General features: G+C 33.9%; 1 protein-coding gene across 1 annotated transcript in view; it reads left to right on the plus strand.

The window, feature by feature from the left end:
- Positions 1-542: 542 nt before the first annotated feature.
- EYS (eyes shut homolog) overlaps positions 543-17,091 on the plus strand; it is a 1,174,088-nt gene continuing 1,157,539 nt past the window's right edge. Inside the window, 2 exon segments of the mRNA XM_006211933.3 lie at positions 543-1,293; positions 5,224-5,335. Of these exon segments, the coding sequence (XP_006211995.2) occupies positions 543-1,293; positions 5,224-5,335 (863 nt within the window).

The following is a 17,091-nucleotide window of genomic DNA, read 5'->3' on the forward strand; positions in this document are numbered from 1 at the left end:
ACTAATCAAAAGGGATACTTGTATTTGAGGAATATTAAAACCATTCATAAAAGAAGGATCTTGATTACTACTGTATTTCAGTTAGATTGGAGTTTGGTATAAAAGACCACAGTAAGTTGCTGGTTTAATTATGTAATGATACCAGAAGTTTCCAGAAGCAGGTGGTTATATAGGACAGGACAAGATACAACATATCTTGACCGCAGGTTTCCTGGTCTTGTTTCACAAAGAAAGTGCTTAGCTGCTGCTAACACAGTCCTTGCAGGAAGCAGGTAAGAATTTTCTACATCGTTAAGTAAGATAGCAAAAACTTCAGAAATAATGTATTTCTTTTTTCTGTTTAAGGGGATAACTTGAATGCTACCAGTCAAAATCCAGTCATCACATCTACTTGCACTTTGGGAATAAGGGGAAAAAATGCCAGGTCCCAGGAATCCCTGAACAAAATTTCTGCTCAGAAATTTCCAGCAATATGGCAAGCCTGTTCTGCAGCAATTCTGTGTGACACCTTCATGATAGACCACAAAGTACAATTTCCCAAAATGACTCACAAATTAATTATGCTCGTGAGCATGGTGGTTCTCCACAGCACATTTATAAATGGAAAAACCACATGTGAACGGCGCCTAGTGGAGGAATGGCATACACATCCCTTGTCATATGTGGTGAATTGGACACTAACAGGAAATGTCTGCATGGACTTCTATGGAGATTGCTGGTTTGGAGACGGAACTACTAAAATGAATACTTCAGGCAATCAAGTGGTTCCCCAGATTTGCCCTTTGCAAATTCAATTAGGAGACATCCTTGTCATTTCTTCTGAACCATCTCTTCGATATCCAGATATAAATCTGATGAATGTTTCTGAAGCGTCATTCATTGACTGTCTGCAAAATACCACAGCTGAGGATCAGTTACTTTTTGGTTGCAAACTAAATGGAATGCACACTGTTAATCCTAGGTGGCTGAGTGTTGGGACACACTATTTTATCACAGTAATGGCAAGTGGTCCAGCCCTTTGTCAGCTGGGACTTCGACTAAACGTGACAGTAAAAGAGCAGTTCTGCCAGGAATATCCGAGTTCAGAATTTTGCTCTGGGCGTGGTAAATGTCTTACTGAAGTTTGGAGCAAGACATACAGCTGCCATTGTCTGCCTCCATTTTCTGGAAAGTATTGCCAGGAACTTGATGCATGTTCTTATAAACCATGCAAAAATAATGGCATTTGCATTAATAAAAAAGAAAAATGGAATAAACAAGGATATGAATGTATCTGTCTCCCACCATTTACAGGTAAGATGATCTTTTCAGATAACATAATTCTATTAAAATAGTAAAACAGACAATTCATCAACTGTTACTAAAAAACTGGATACATTTTGAAAAATTGAGTAGATATTTTAGAATGGGCTAAATTTGGATTCCAGGCATATAAAAATCCTGTCAGGCATTCTCTAAAATAAAATTTTTGCTTATTTAAAGATATTTTCTTAAAAACATTTTAAGTTGTAACCTATTTTCACATCTTTCCCCAAATTCACTCTTAATGTCTCATTTAAAATATTAAGATTATCAGAATAATATGTTTTATTCATTAAGTTAAATTCCCAAGGTATTTGGAACAAACAGTTCTGGGTGATAAATAGAAATAAAATGTGGATCTGAGTTGAAGAAGACAAGGTAATATGTTATTGGCGGGAGGGCACCGAAGTCACTTGGGAGAATCAGAGAAGAGGTAGCTGAACCCAAAATCCTGTTAGTGGGTGTTGGCATGGCACCTTTAAAGTGATGACAGATCGGAGTAACAAGTAGGGAAAGAGCATGATATAATTATTAACTGGTGATAATAAGCTAAATGAGAAGCAATGTTGAGGAAAGGTTGTGAAAGGAAGATATTTGATGAGTGGCTGAAGCCAGAGGAAGGGCAACCTGAGCTCAAATGTGAACTCTGTTGCCTGCGTTTGAAGTGAGGATTTAAGAGACATAGATTATTTCTATTTGAAAGTTTACTAGGGAATTTGGGTCATTAGAGGAAAGTGAAAAGAAGCATTGAGAAACGTAGGGAACATTTAACGTTTGGAAACATGTGAAAGAGTTTCTCTCAATGACAGTTTCAGAGACCTGGGGTGGGAACTTACAGAAGTAACTTACAAAGGCGAGACAAAGATTATTAATAAACAAAGGGAAATACCTGGCGTGTTAACAAACAAAGGGTTGTCAACGGCAGGATGAGAAAACACAGAGCGAAGTAGTGGTGCATTTTGGTCATGACTGGGGACGGAGGGTGGGCAGCTAATAGGACTAGAGTGGACGAGGCTTAGGGGTATAACCAATTTTGTTGGACAGACGTTAGGGGTTTCAACAACGTTTTCCTTGTGTGCCTGGGAAGACTTCATTGGAGCCAGAGTTGAGGAGACTATGTTATAAAATGTAACAGAAGACATCTATAACCCACTGTAGGCTGCAAAATTCACCTCAGCCAATCATTCAAGAACAATTTTAGACTCTCTAGGAGGGTAGCACTGAGGCCATTTCAGACATTAATCCCAGCAATATCCACTGAACATCTTGTCTTTATAACCGGGATTGAATTCTCATTGGACTCTGCCAGCATTGGTGATAAAAGATGAAAATGACCCTGAAACACAGTATATCAGATAGTTAAAATTAAGACAGGTCTTCAGAAAAATTAAAGCACTCAAATTTATGCTGTAGGGTGAATGAAACAGTAATTATAATTGAGAACTTGTAAAGCACACATTTTTTTAACCCTTGCAAAGAATTTTAAAGAATATCTGTCCAGAAAATTTCTACCACCTACCATTATATTAGCTGGCATAGATATAATCACATATCATGGAATATTATTTCAGTGGCTTTATTGTTAACTGCATAGAATGTTTTGTTTTTTTTTCCCAGTGTTTTTTTTTTGTTTACATATAATAGACAGAGCACAAAATACTTAAATTTTAAACACCATAAAAGTACCTAATATTATTTATTTTTAAAACATTGAGCATATAGCATGATGCCACTTTAGTTATAAACAGTGAATGACTTTAATTTTAAATCTCAGAAGATACAGAAATGTGTAGAATTACCGAAGAAACTGAGAAGGTTCACCGTGTTAGTATACTAGTGTTGCCATAACAAAGAACCCCGGTTTGAGAGGCTTCAACAACAGAAATTTATTTTCTCAAAGCTCCAGAGGCTAAGTGGTCACAGTCAAGGTGTCAGGAGGACTAGTTTCTATGAGGCCTTTCTCCTCGGTCCATAGTCACCCATCTTCCCCCTTTGTCTTTATAACCCCTTTCCTCTGTATATGTCTGTGTCTCCTTCTCTTATAAGGACATCATCATATTTGATTAAGACCCAAGCTAGTGACCTCATTTAACCTTACTTAACCTTCAGTATTTCTCTATTATAAGACACCGTCTTCAAGTACAGTCACACTATGAGGTCCTGGGGTTAGGATTTCAACCCAAGAATTTGTCACAATTTAGCCCCTCACATTCACTTGGACTAAAACTGAACACGACCAGTTGTACATCCTACTGTTACTTTAGTTTTGTGTATGGAAATATCTTGGCATGCAATTATATTTACTTATATTTTCATTGTGTTGGAGGCTGTTTGGAGGTAAATGAAGGAAGAAGAGTTCTGCATTAGTGAGGCAGGGATGTTGGTCTACAAGGAATTTGAAAGGCATCAAAGATACTGGCAAAAACTGCTCACAAATCAAATAAAGAATTTGATTAGAATGCCAAATTTCGTGCAACTGTTTTTTAAAAATTAATTAAATTGTGTTTAATTGCAGCAGCCAAATAACTACATCCAGAGAAAATAAACTTATTTAAGACAATAGTCTTTCAGTGAGAACAGTTGCTCAGCATTAAGGATGCTGGGAGCAATGTTAAGTCAGTTAAAAAAACAAGGAAGGTGACTAAATGGTTTTCCTTGGCTCTAAATGAGTAAAGAGATATTACCAACACTGTTCAGTTGTTACTTAAAGAGTCAGTGCCAACTTTAGCCTCTGTGCATAGTCTGCAGGAGTCAATTATAGGGGAGGATTTGTTTTTTAACACCTTTATTGTGGTATGATTCCTGTACAGTAAACTACACATATTTCAGATGTACATTTTGATGAATTTTGATAAATGTATATACCAGTGAAACCAGCACCACAATCAAGACAGCTAACATTTCCATCACTTCCCAAGAGGTGCAATTTTCGAACTTCCAATTTATCCCTTCCCATCCGCTTTATCCCCTGGTAACCATAAATTTGTTCTCTGTGTCTGTGAGTCTGTTTCTGTTGTACAATTGTTTTGTAGTGATACTTGTCCACTTGTCTTGCCCTGGAATTTTCTAGGCACATTCCCCTCTATAGGACATTATAAGATGATTAGTTACATAGGAAAATATGCTGTGCAAGGTTATGGCCTTTGATAAGTAAGACCATGAAAGCTTGTACAAGTGGGATTTGGAAAACTTGATAAAGCAGAAAGGAAGTGTGGAATTTTTTTTTCTGAATAATTTTAGATAGATTAGATTTGATTAGATTTGATTTGACTTGATTTTACTGTGGAAAGAACACTTAATATGAGATCCATCCTCTTCAGCAAAATTTTAAGTGTAAAATATATTATTTTTGACAATAGGTGCAATGTTGTACAACAGATCTCTGGAGCTTATTTTTCTTGCTTGACTGAAACTTTATGTCCTGGTTCCTGGTCAGATGGTATAATACTTTCACATTTTCCTTGCTTGAATCATTACCTTGGCTCAGTGGTAGGACAAAGATACAATATATATTTGAATATGTCACTTTAAATTACCACTTCACTGCTACTGGTGTATTTTGAAGAATTGGTACTTACATATATTAATATTATCTACTTTCAAAACATGATTCACATATTCAAATTATCATAAAAATTAACTAAAGCTCAAACATCAGCAATCAGAAAAATGTGTGACTATTATATTATGTGTACAGAGGATGGAAAAGCTGATGTCAAATTTACTGGAATTAATTTTCATTTTAATTTAAATACATCATCATGAAGTGCTATTTCTTAACTAGAATTTCAGTTTTCAAAAATTTAGTATTATTTGTTATTAAAGAATTTGGGGGAAATTGATGACCATAACTAACTATGTAGACACAATATATATATATTTCAATCTCATTGAAAAATTAATTTTCTTCTATTTTTATAGTCATAAATTGCTCAGAAATAATTGCCCAATGTCAACCACATGTCTGTTTCCATGGAAACTGCAGCATTGTCACTGCAGACAGTTTCATTTGTGAATGTGAGGAATCATTTTTCAGGTAAAAATGCACGTATAAATTTATATACATGCATACACAAGTGATTTTAATGGTGTCATTTGTTTCAAATTAAACTTGGGACAGTTTATTTATCTTGAAATATACAAGTTTAATGGTTCTATATTTTGACTGTTTTTAGGGGTAAGTTTAATTAATCAATTTGCTTAACAAATGTTTATTCTGCTAAATATGTCATAATATATGAAGAGTTTGGACACCAGTTGACCAGTTTTTCACCATGATAAAATAGAGTTTATTCTTAGGTACTAAAATATGTTTAGAAATAGTGCACGTTTTGCACATAATTTCATTATATGTAACATATTTCAATTATATGTAACATATTTCCTTAGGTAACATGTCATTACAGACAAATCCTCTTTTCTGAAGAGCAAAAATGTTTCATTCCTCTTCAAATGAATTTAAAGATGTGAAATAAAATCATTGTTTAAACCAACAGTATCTCATAGATTAAATATTTAAACGATGAAAGTGTGTTAACCATTCACATCCCATCTTTGAGCTCTTCTACAGCTCCCCGTTTCCTGGAAAATATAACTCGTCATCAGTGTGTGTGTCCCGCTCCATAACGTCTTTGGGCAGTGGTGTCACCAGCCACAATTAGACACCTAAAGATTCATTTTATGGGAGTGAAACAAAGATACATGACTCCTGAACTGCAGAGAATGGTGTTTCCTTGCAGATCCTTCCACCTAACCTAGCGGAGGGAGATTTGACGTGTTGGTAGGACGTATCAGCCACTGCCAACAGTGGGAGGAGCTGGTAGCAACACAGGCAGTAAGCACTCCAACAACTGTTTTCAAAAAAAGGTTTTCAGGTCTTTTTTATTTTTTTTTCCCGGTCGGGTCATCTGTCTCCTTGAGATAGGTTATGCGTCACAAGATGTTTTATAATAGCTTATCATAGGCTTATCATACGAAGACCATATAATGTATCTACCAAACTGTGGCATTTTTTGAGCAAAAGAGGAATCTAAAAGCAGTTGCAAATACATAATATTTGAAATATTCATTTATTTACCAGCAAGTTAGTTTCATTAAGTAAGCAGACATATGAAGTAGACCTATCCAAAAATTACTTTTTAACATAAAATTCTTTCCAAAGAAAACATTTGTAACTTGCAAATCAAAAGGACATTTTAAAACACAATTTATAATGATTATCTAGACATTGTAAAATAATACAAGCAGAAACTATGTTTAGCCAAATTTATCTCTAATACTAAGTTGCTAGTATTTGTCTTATTATTTTAATTTTCATAAAGCTATACCCTCTTCAAAGTTGATTTATGATTAATAAGTGCGAAGTCATTAATGCCATCGATTGACTTTTCTCTGCTTTTAATTGAAGATGTTTTCACTGAACACATGTTGAGGTTCCTGTTAATCTTTAAGGGAAATCTGCTAAATGGAAAGTGTTTTTCATTCTATTTTTGTATAAAATAAACTGATTTTAAATTGATAAAATATTTCCATAGAAGTTACAGTTTTATTCTGTTCAGAATTACTTTTTGACCAAAATTTTCAAAGAGAATCTTCATGAAACAAATAATCTCCACATATGATTTCTTTGAATGTTGGGAGAAACTTGGGTGCTGCCAAGCTATAAGTCTTCTCAATTGATTTCCATTACATTCTAGCACATAAAATTGTCTATGAAATACAAGATCCTCCTCAAATGTTGCTTCTCACAAGTCCAGCTTTCCAAAACACAGTTTATAACATTTATCTTGAGAATGTTTACATTTACTGAATTTGTTGTGTCTTCATTGTATTGTGCAAGAACAAGTTTTAATGTCCTTTTTTAAATGAATACAACTCACTCTTACTTTCAAAAACTGTTTTTTTGTGTTTAATTTATTATTTTCTTAAATTAAATGCTTATGGCTGATTTTGAACAAGATGTAACCCAAATTTACAGGGTTCTCTCACCAAAATGCCAAGACCTCCCAGAGACACTTGGGTTTATTTTCAGTCATTCTTCACAAGTTTAAACATTTCTAAAACTCAAATGTTAATAGACAGCAGTGAGAGAAAGCACATTCTGCTATGTGACACTTTTTATTTTTTCATATCAGCTCTATCATAAAAAATTTAGCTTATTGTCCTATAAATATTTCAAATTTGTAAAGTTTGCAACTATAGATTCTATTCCAATTGTGTAAACATCATAATTAGTTTGCTTTTAAAATATGAATTTGTATGAACCACAATAAATTCCAAGTATATTTTTTCATCCTTTTCTCAACTTGATCAGACAATGTCTGTATCATGATAAACTTAACAATATTTATAATTTTAGAACAAGAACAAATAGCTTTATCTTTGAACATTTTTACTGACTTTTCAATAGCATTTCTAATATTTAATGTCAGATATATTACCTTCAACAGAATAAACTTGTAAAGTTCTATTTTTAGTTCAATGAGTTGGTTGGAAAAATCAAACCTATTATTCAAATGAACGGATTTTCTTTTTGAAGCCTCTGATTTTATGATATCAGCCTGGAATCTTTTAACTTTCTGTGAATTTATTCTACTAATTGAACCTACACATTTATAATAATTTTACTTTTTTATTTTTGGAGAAAATCTCAAGAGAAAATGTGTGAAATAATTTTGGGATAGTTATTTGATTTAAAGGAAAATACACACTTCACAGAGTGAAATGTAAGGATATCTTCTGCATCTACACCTAAATCTTCAGAAGCAGGAAGTCTTCTAAAACAATTACTAACTTTTTTCCTTGAAAATTTTTCCCAAGAAATAGGAAAAATTAATTTTTTAATTTTTAAAAATTATGTGTGAAGTGTAGTTGATTTAAAATGTTAGTTTCAGATATACAGCAAAGTGATTCAACTATGCATATACATGCATACATATTTTTCTTTTCAGATTCTTATTCATTATATGTTATTCTAAGAAATTGAATATAGTTCCCTGTGCTATACAGAGGTCCTTGTTGTTTATCTGTTTTATATACAGTAATATGTGTCTGTTAATCCCCAACCTCTAGTTTATCCATCCCTGCCCTTTCCCCTTTGGTAACCATAATTTGTTTCTTATGTCCATGAGTCTGTTTTTGGTTTGTAAATAGAATTTGTACCATTATTTTTAGATTCCACATATAAGTGATATCATATGATATTTGTCTTTCTCTAACTTACTTCAGTCAATATGATAACCTGTAGTTCCACCCATGTTGCTACAAATGGCAAAAGGCATTATTTCGTTCTTTTTTATGGTTGAGTAATATTCCTGTGTGTGTGTGTGTGTGTGTGTGTGTGTGTGTGTGTCTCACATATTTTTTATCCAGTAATCTGTTGATCGATATTTAGGTTGTTTCCATGGCTTGGCTATTGTAAATAGTGCTGCTATAAACACTGGGGTACATGTTTCTTTTCAGATTATAGTTTTCTCCAGATCCTTTTAAAATAGATGCTGATGGTTCTTGAACTAACATGTGTCTTCTGATTTCATATAGTCAGTGATCTCACTATACTCAGTGGTGAATCATTAAGGTGACATAGTCTAGGGGCAAATTCCATATCCATGCCTGACTTTCTAGGGAAACATAAGTTTGAAACATACTTTTTTAATTTAAAAATGTAAGTTACTTTGGATATTATTGCATTTTAAGTATTTATTGTAAAATAAGAAATAAATATCAGTGCAGAATAAAATATGTGAAGGGTTGTATATTTATACCAGGGGCTTGCAAACTTTTTTTTCTGTAAAGGATCAGAGCCATATGTTCTCCATCACAATAATTCAACTCTGCTTTTGTAGTGTGAAAGCATCTGTAGACAGTATGTTAATGCATGAATTTTGTTATGTTCCAATAAAAGTTTATATGTAAAAATCAGTGGAAGGTCACATTTGGCTCCCAGTTAGAATTTACCGACCCCTGATTTATATCATACAACAAATGGCCAGTTCTGTAGCAAGAATATATAAACTGTCTATAATCTCTGTGATGGGAATATTTGGCCTCAGTCTGTGTCTCATATAAAAACTAGATATAATCCATAATTTCCTGTTGTCCCACTGACCCAGCTTACTTGCCATCCGCAGTTTTCAGATCCTTCTCCTGCTGAGATAAGAAGGAGGCAGCTGTTTGTGGCAGCTAGGTTTTCAAAATCCACAAGCTGCCCTTAAATGAGAGATGTAATACACTTTGCATCTGAAAAGGACTGAGAAAAGAGGTAGGTTATCACTGGTAAACTTTCCAATTTGTCCTCATATTAAGATAAAATAATACTGCTATGTCCTAAAAAAGACCATGGCAGAACCTAAAGTGCAAAACAGAGAGCTGTCAAACCCACGTGTTTACTTTCATGCTACTGTGAATAACAGTACTTGGTTAGAAAATGCAGGACAAATGGTAACTTGATAATTGTGGAGAACTTCTGTGTCAGCAATATTGTGTCTTTCACTTCAAGTGTTAAACTTTCACTTCATGTGGACAAAACAGGATGATGACTCTATTTAAAGGTCTAGTTACTGTAATAGATTGGAATATTTTTTGGCATGCACGGTATCTTTCTTTGACTTAAAGCCTTAGCCAAAAATGTACAGGAAGCATCACATTTTTGAAACTTACAATGTACGTATGCATGCATATGTGTGTGCATGTACCGGCCATCTGTGTACGTATGCATCTATCCATCTATCTAACCAGTGATCTGAGATGTATTTCCTAATTAGCTTCTTCAAAAACTTTAAGGAACTAATAAATGTATAATCTTTTTGCCCACTGTGATGATCTGTATATATTAATGTATACGATCTGATATATGAAACAGAATTCAGAAATAAGTTGAGAGTATGGTGTTCCAAAGACTCATATTAAAAGTCAGAAACTTTATATCTCCAGCGTCTATCAATTAGTTATTATTACATAAATTAGCCTTTATGTCAAATTTCCATTGCTCTTGAATTTCACTTCAAACTGAGAATTTTGGAACTCATGTCTTTTGGGAAGTTATAGCTATCACGCTAGAAGCAGTTTAACAACCCACAGCAAATGCAAATTTAAATCAAGACTACGGCGAAATAAGGTGTGGAATACACCAATCCTATTTTAAAACTAGTGAGACTTGAGAAAAAATATATTCCTGTTTTGAGGGCACCTCAAATATTGTGATAAAGTATGAATAAGAATTATTAGCTATGAGATCAAACGGAAACCACAGACCTTATAAAAGCAAAATTAAGAAGTAAAGGTCTAATCTAAAGCAGTATAAAAATGCATTCTTCTGAGTAATTCCTAACTTGAAAACGTTATATAAGATTTATGTATCCATTATAAAGTGATTTTCTCTAACTTTATAACTTCATAAGGTTTATTCCATAAAAATTTAATGTATTTCTGAGCAATTTAAGGAACCAGTAAAATTTTCATGCTATATATGGTCAGTTCTGGGCTTATTTTCAAAACTTTTCAAATATGATTTTAATATAGGAATAAGTGATTGTCAGAAAATAAACTCTCAGTCTCAGTTTAGTACTTACTTACAGCTACAAAAAGTAATTTTGGTTTCAAGATTCAAGAAGGCTTATTTGCAAGGCACACTGTAATCTTTGTACCAAAGTTGAATGATTTTTGGAAACCATCCATGGCATTGAAGAAATAATCATTTTTCAGGTTGTAATAACCTCAGGTGTCATTCCAACAGGTAACAAGAGGTCGAATCTGATTAATGAAGAATACTATGACATTTAATTAGCAGTTTAAAGCAGAAGGTAGACAGAATATTTTTCAAGATAGAGCAAATTACTCCATTTTCAAAATCCCTACCAGTGGGTAGAATTTGTGGAGAGTAGTGTTTTGTTAATAGGGAAAGCTAGCAGGAGTTAAATCAGATATAACTTTGTTCATTCTTAATAATTGAACTTTAATCCTATTTTGAAACTCAGTTCTGATAGAAGTTGGAAAACTAATCTCAGTCAATTCTACCCTACCTTTAACCCCCTGCCAGGTAGAGAATTGAACTCGTCCTGTAAGTGTAATTTGTGAGTATTGTGGATAGTGAATCATGTTACACGGGCCAACAGGCACTCTACACGTGCAATCAACTCTACAGCATTGCGTTCATACAATCTGGAGTTAAAATTATGGCAAATATTTACACTGAATGATTTACATGATTTGTTTTAGCTTTTGACCAGGAAGGAGCCGATGTCCTTTACTCTGGATTGTTACTGTTTTTACAATTGTCCAACCTTATTTTATTTTGTGGTATTTGTCTTCCTGATTCTCCAGTCACTGTGACCATTACCAGCACTCTCGGTGACCTGCAGTCTAAGCACTGCGTAACCCACAGTTACACAGCACTAAACAGCAAGGGTTCTCTATCCAGTCATTGACACTGATGATTTCCTTCGCTACCCTTCTCCATCCCAGTAAAGGACTGAAGCTTCCTTTTTGTCTTCTGGGATTTTTTTGTGCCCTTCCATTCGTGGTAAATCCTTCTTGACTGATTGGCAAAACAGTGCATCCAAGTGCTGCGGATCCCACTGTAAACTGTCTCAAGACAAGTTGTGAGTCTACTAATATCTGGTATATATTATTCATTTAGTAAGTGGTAATCATTGATAATTATGAGATCTCAGGATGATCACAAAGGTTTTAATTTCTCGTGTTGGTGAATGAGAGCATAAACTGATTACAAATGAAAAGGCTTGAATGTCCAATAAGGCATTTAAATTTACCTAAAGTTATGAAACGTGTATGTTGTCGTGCCAATTTCAGTGCCTCTTGTTATTATTCGGCAAATAGAATGTTTATTAAGTACTATTTACTATGTGTTTTTCCTTTTATAAGAAAACAAGTCCATGAAATAGTTAATCTCATCTTTGTTTTCACTTTTTGAGGAAGTGGTGGAAATAGAATCAAAACTTGGACTATTTTCCTCTAGTGATACTGATCTCAAGCCAATGTCCTGTTGTGTCTCTGGTGACAAGCTAACTAAATAGCAGTGGCACAGTGTCAGCGCAATTTGTGTAGGCTCATCGCATCTCGAGACATTGAGAAACACGCTTACTCACTTTGTCTTCTTTAAGTTGTCTATTGATCTGTAGAAAACCGTTATCTATCCTAGATAGAAGTAATTAGTGGTATACGTATATTACAAATGCTTCTTTCCCTCTGTCACTTGTCTTTTTCATCTTTTAATCCACGTATTTTGATGAGCAGATGTTTTATATGTTGATGAAGTCCAATTTATCATTTTTTTCTCTTTCATGTTTGGTGGGTATTGTGTTTCTTTAGGTAACATTAGCATATCTCGAACGCATAAAGATACTTTCCGATGTATTCATCTCAAAGATTTACAGTTTAGGTTGATGATTCATTCAAAGTTAAGTTTTGTGATTTGTATAATGTAGGAATCAATGTTCTTTTTCTTTTTCACATAAAAAAGATCCAGTTGCTCAGCAGAATTGTGGAAAACTCTCCTTACCCATGAATTTGCTTGGCATCTTTGTCAAAAATCAATTAAACATACACATGTGTCTGTTTCTATATTCTCCATTCTGCTCCATCGATCTATTGATTCTCCCTTTAGCCAATAACATCCTCTCTTGATTGGTATAGATGTATAATGAAACTTGAGGTTATGCAGTATGAGGTTTTTAAACTTCTTTTTCCTTTATCAAGATAATTTTGGCTAACCTAGATCCTTTGCATTTCCATACAAATCTTAGAATCAATTTGCAAATATACCTAAACATTTCTGCTAACATCTTAGATTGGACTGGTTTGAACGTACTATTCAATTTGAGGAGGATAACCACTTAGCAATATTCGATTTTCTTATCTATGAACATGATACATGGGTCTAATTATTTAGGGCATTGGCAATCTCTCTTAGCAATATTCTCTACCTTTCAGGGGAAGGGACTTGCCCATTAAAAATAATTTTGTTAAATTTATTTTTAAGTATTTTAATATGCTTGGTGATAAGTATAATTATTTTTATATTTTTCTAGTCATCTGCTGTCATATATAGACATATAATTAATATTTATGTTACCTTGTACCCCATCTCTTAAAAATGAAAGGTATAGTCTTGCTACAAATGGCCACATATGTAATATGAATATTGGCTTATTTTGGATTCAGAATGTGTTCAGTTTATATACCAGCTATGAAAATTGCATGATTACATTGTTCTTCAGGTGAGAAAGTATAATAACTACTTTAAGCCTTGTAATATTAAACACACCAGTGCCTCCCCCTTGTAGAGTGTTGAATCGGCTATCATTAGTGACAGATGTTCTATGTGTTGCAATTACACTGCCTATGTAATTGTGATAACTTTCCACTTCTGATTTGTCAGTTTCAGTGATTTAAAAATCACTTGATGACTGCCTGAAAATTACTGAGGTTTTTCCCCTGTTAAATAATTTCTGCTGGTACAGTGTCTTTTTTAATAAGTTCTAGAATTCTGGTGAAGTCTGCATGTCTCAGTTCCTTGTTTAACTAAACAGGTGTGACAATTTATAAAATTCTGTGCAAAAGCTCTCTAATTACTTCATCTTGGGACTTTGAATTGTGTTTATGGGGAAAAGCCATAAACTTATTTTTTAGGCACAGTGACATTTTTAAACATATGGCTTCAACTTTTATTTAGTGAAAAAACTGGAAAATGAAAATCTGGAAAGTTGAATTTACCAAATATTTTACCTTTAATCTATAAATAATTTTGTTATTCTATTTTGCCTTTGATACTTAATGGTATTTCAGTTTCAGATGCTGGCTATAGAATCCCAGGGCAAGAATTGCTCAAGTATCATTATAAACATCCCTTTCAATAGAACTGTTCATACTTGATTTCTTTAATATGCTGAGTTGATTACAGTGATCAAAAATTCCATTTTTCACAGTTTACTTCATTATGACCAGGCTTATCTGATAACTCTATCAACCCCCCGCTGTCTTGGTTCAGGAACAGTTTTATAAATGGCCTGAGACAGATGAACATTTCCTGGCTCAAGACAAATGTTTGCAAATAATTAATACATTGTGATACCAAATTGTGTCTCGATTCAGTGGAATTCTTCATCAAGCTAAAGAGTAACTTTTAAAACAATATGAGACAATAAATTAAGATGAACATTTTAATGAGATACCAGTTGCATAAGTTTCGAAAGAAAGTAATTTATTTTCTGCCATTTGTATATTAGTTTTGATTCTAGCAGTGTCTGCCTCCCTATCGATGGCAGACTGACTTTATAGCTATACTTGGAATATTGGATATACATGAGCTTAGATCTTTTAGGGAGCACTTTTCACAGAGTTTATTCTGTTTTCTAATAGAATGCAAAGAGCACACATCATGGCAGATGAGCCCATCATGCGGTGTTTAAGGACAGAGATTTCACTGCCGGTGCAGAATTCCAAGAACTTAAGCTTCTCTAATTCCACCATGCCTACTTCTTTGGAAGCAACTCCTCCTTCAGGATAGAAATCCTAATATTTTTCCCCTGAAAAAAAGTGTCTGTTAACTGTAATAGGCATTATACTTGTATAATGAAGAATTTCATTTGATATGGTGGGATCTACAGAGCAAACATCACTTTTAGCTTTCTGAATTCATGTGATCAGTTCTACAAAATTCTATAACCGCTTATTATTTCTGAGCCTAGGACATAATACCTGAATAAATTCACTTCCTGAAGAGACGATAATGCAGAGGGGTGTGTGTGTGTGTGTGTGTGTGTGTGTGTGTAGGTGGGGAGTAGAATTTATACAATGAAGTATAACAACAAATGCCATGTAACTCTTTTCAAAAGCCAGTACAATTCTGATAAAATCTAAAATGTTAATTTCAAAATACTGTTTTTTTTCACATTTGCTTATAGAAAATTCACTAATTTTCAAGTGAACATATTTTACCCCTCACAGAATTTTGATAGTGTATGTAAATTTAACCCTATAATCTTGAGTTTTCAAGATTTTCTTTTAGGCTTTAAAACATTGTTAATGAGTGAACCTACAGCTCCACCGGGTATACATAAGCGGACCAAGGGCAGAAAGATGGAAGATGACTAGTGTTAACTAACTGAAAGGAGGTAGCTTTTATTTTTAAATCGAAGTATGGTTGATTTGCAATGTTGTATTAGTTTCTGATGTACAGCATAGTGATTCAGTTATACACATATATGTATAATCTTTTTCATATTATTTTTTCAATATAGGTTATTATGAGCTACTGAATATATTTCCCTGTGCTAAACAGTAGGACCTTGTTGCTCTGAAAGGAGGTAGCTTTTAAATCTCACTTGGTAGCAGTTTGTTTTTGTAACTAAAACCCAAGAACTTCTAACTGTAGATGGAAATACTGCTACAGCCATTTTTGGTTGTCTACCACAGAACTTGTTTTTTGTTGTTGCTGTTTTGGTTTTGGTTTTTCTCTTTGATCCTGTAAAATCAAGGTGATTCTCTGGTTTCCTCTTCCTCAGCTGGATAGAGCAAGGGTGCCACTTCTACCATGCACTGTGCGCCACGAGGGCAGGATTCCTTCCTCTGAGCCAATAATTGGGTTTATCAGACTATCGCTTTATCCATCTCTCTCAAAATCCCTTTCTTTGAGCTCCATGCCACCTCACATTAGACTTGCTACTGCTTTAGTGTTTTCATTTACTGTCTTTTTGGTCCTTCATTATTAATTGATGGATCCAGGACCTAGCCTATAATCTTTCTGTTGCAAATCTTATTAACACTATTTTAAGATCTTAATTTAAATTCTTTGACTCCTAAACTCCAACAAATATCACAATCATTTCACAGTGCAACTCACACCCACAAAGATGCCAAGAACTTGTCATCATCTTGAAATACTAAGTTGTTCCTCTAACTCTTTCCCTTTCTGAATCATTCTACATTTCAGTTTTGGAGCCCACGTTAATTTTTTATTTTTTCTCCTGAGGAGGCTGTTTCACTTGAAACATTGTTTTGTTGAGTTCAGGGATTTGGAAATGATTCCATATATCTTGTTTATTAATCTTGACCAAGAAACTTAATGAACTTCTCTGAAGTTATGTTTCTTTATGTGAGGTAGTTGGAAGGGAAAAAAAAACATTATGTTGAAAAAATGTGAGTTAGATCTTGTATTTAACATGCAAATACTGTTCCTGGCATCTAGAAAGCACTAGATTATTGTTAATTTCCTCTTGTGAAATGGTTCTGTTCTTTCATAATTAATCAAAACCCAGGTGTCACACTGCTGTCATACCCTCTGATGCATAGTGTTCTATTTGGATTATTCAGATCATGTGTTTTCTCTGATCCTTTTTAAGGCTACCAACCAACATGTGGAGGAAATGCCAACATTTTCTGACTTTACACATAAGTCTGTAGCCTTCAGACTCATCCGTACCCTCAACAGTGACTTGCTTTCCTTTTTAGATGCTTAAACAGGAACTTCTCTGATCGCCTACTGCCACTTTTCCAAAATATCAAAGTTATTTTTGTTGTTCAACTGATCTGAAGTTTCCCTCACCTCATCCCCATGTGTCAGATAATTTTTATCTTCCTCACAGAAAGGACACAGCAAGTACGATATCCATTAACTTTTATCTATTACTTATCAATGTATTGTAACCATATAATCCCTTACCTCCTTTCCCTTACTTTTATTTACTTTTATATGTCTATTTATGATAATAACTTTCTGTCCTGAATTCCTTCCCTTGCACGTATCCTAATGTAATTTATGCATTTAGCCCA

The sequence above is a fragment of the Vicugna pacos genome, chromosome 8 (genome assembly GCF_048564905.1).
Source record: "Vicugna pacos chromosome 8, VicPac4, whole genome shotgun sequence".
NCBI classification, from domain to species: domain Eukaryota; kingdom Metazoa; phylum Chordata; class Mammalia; order Artiodactyla; family Camelidae; genus Vicugna; species Vicugna pacos.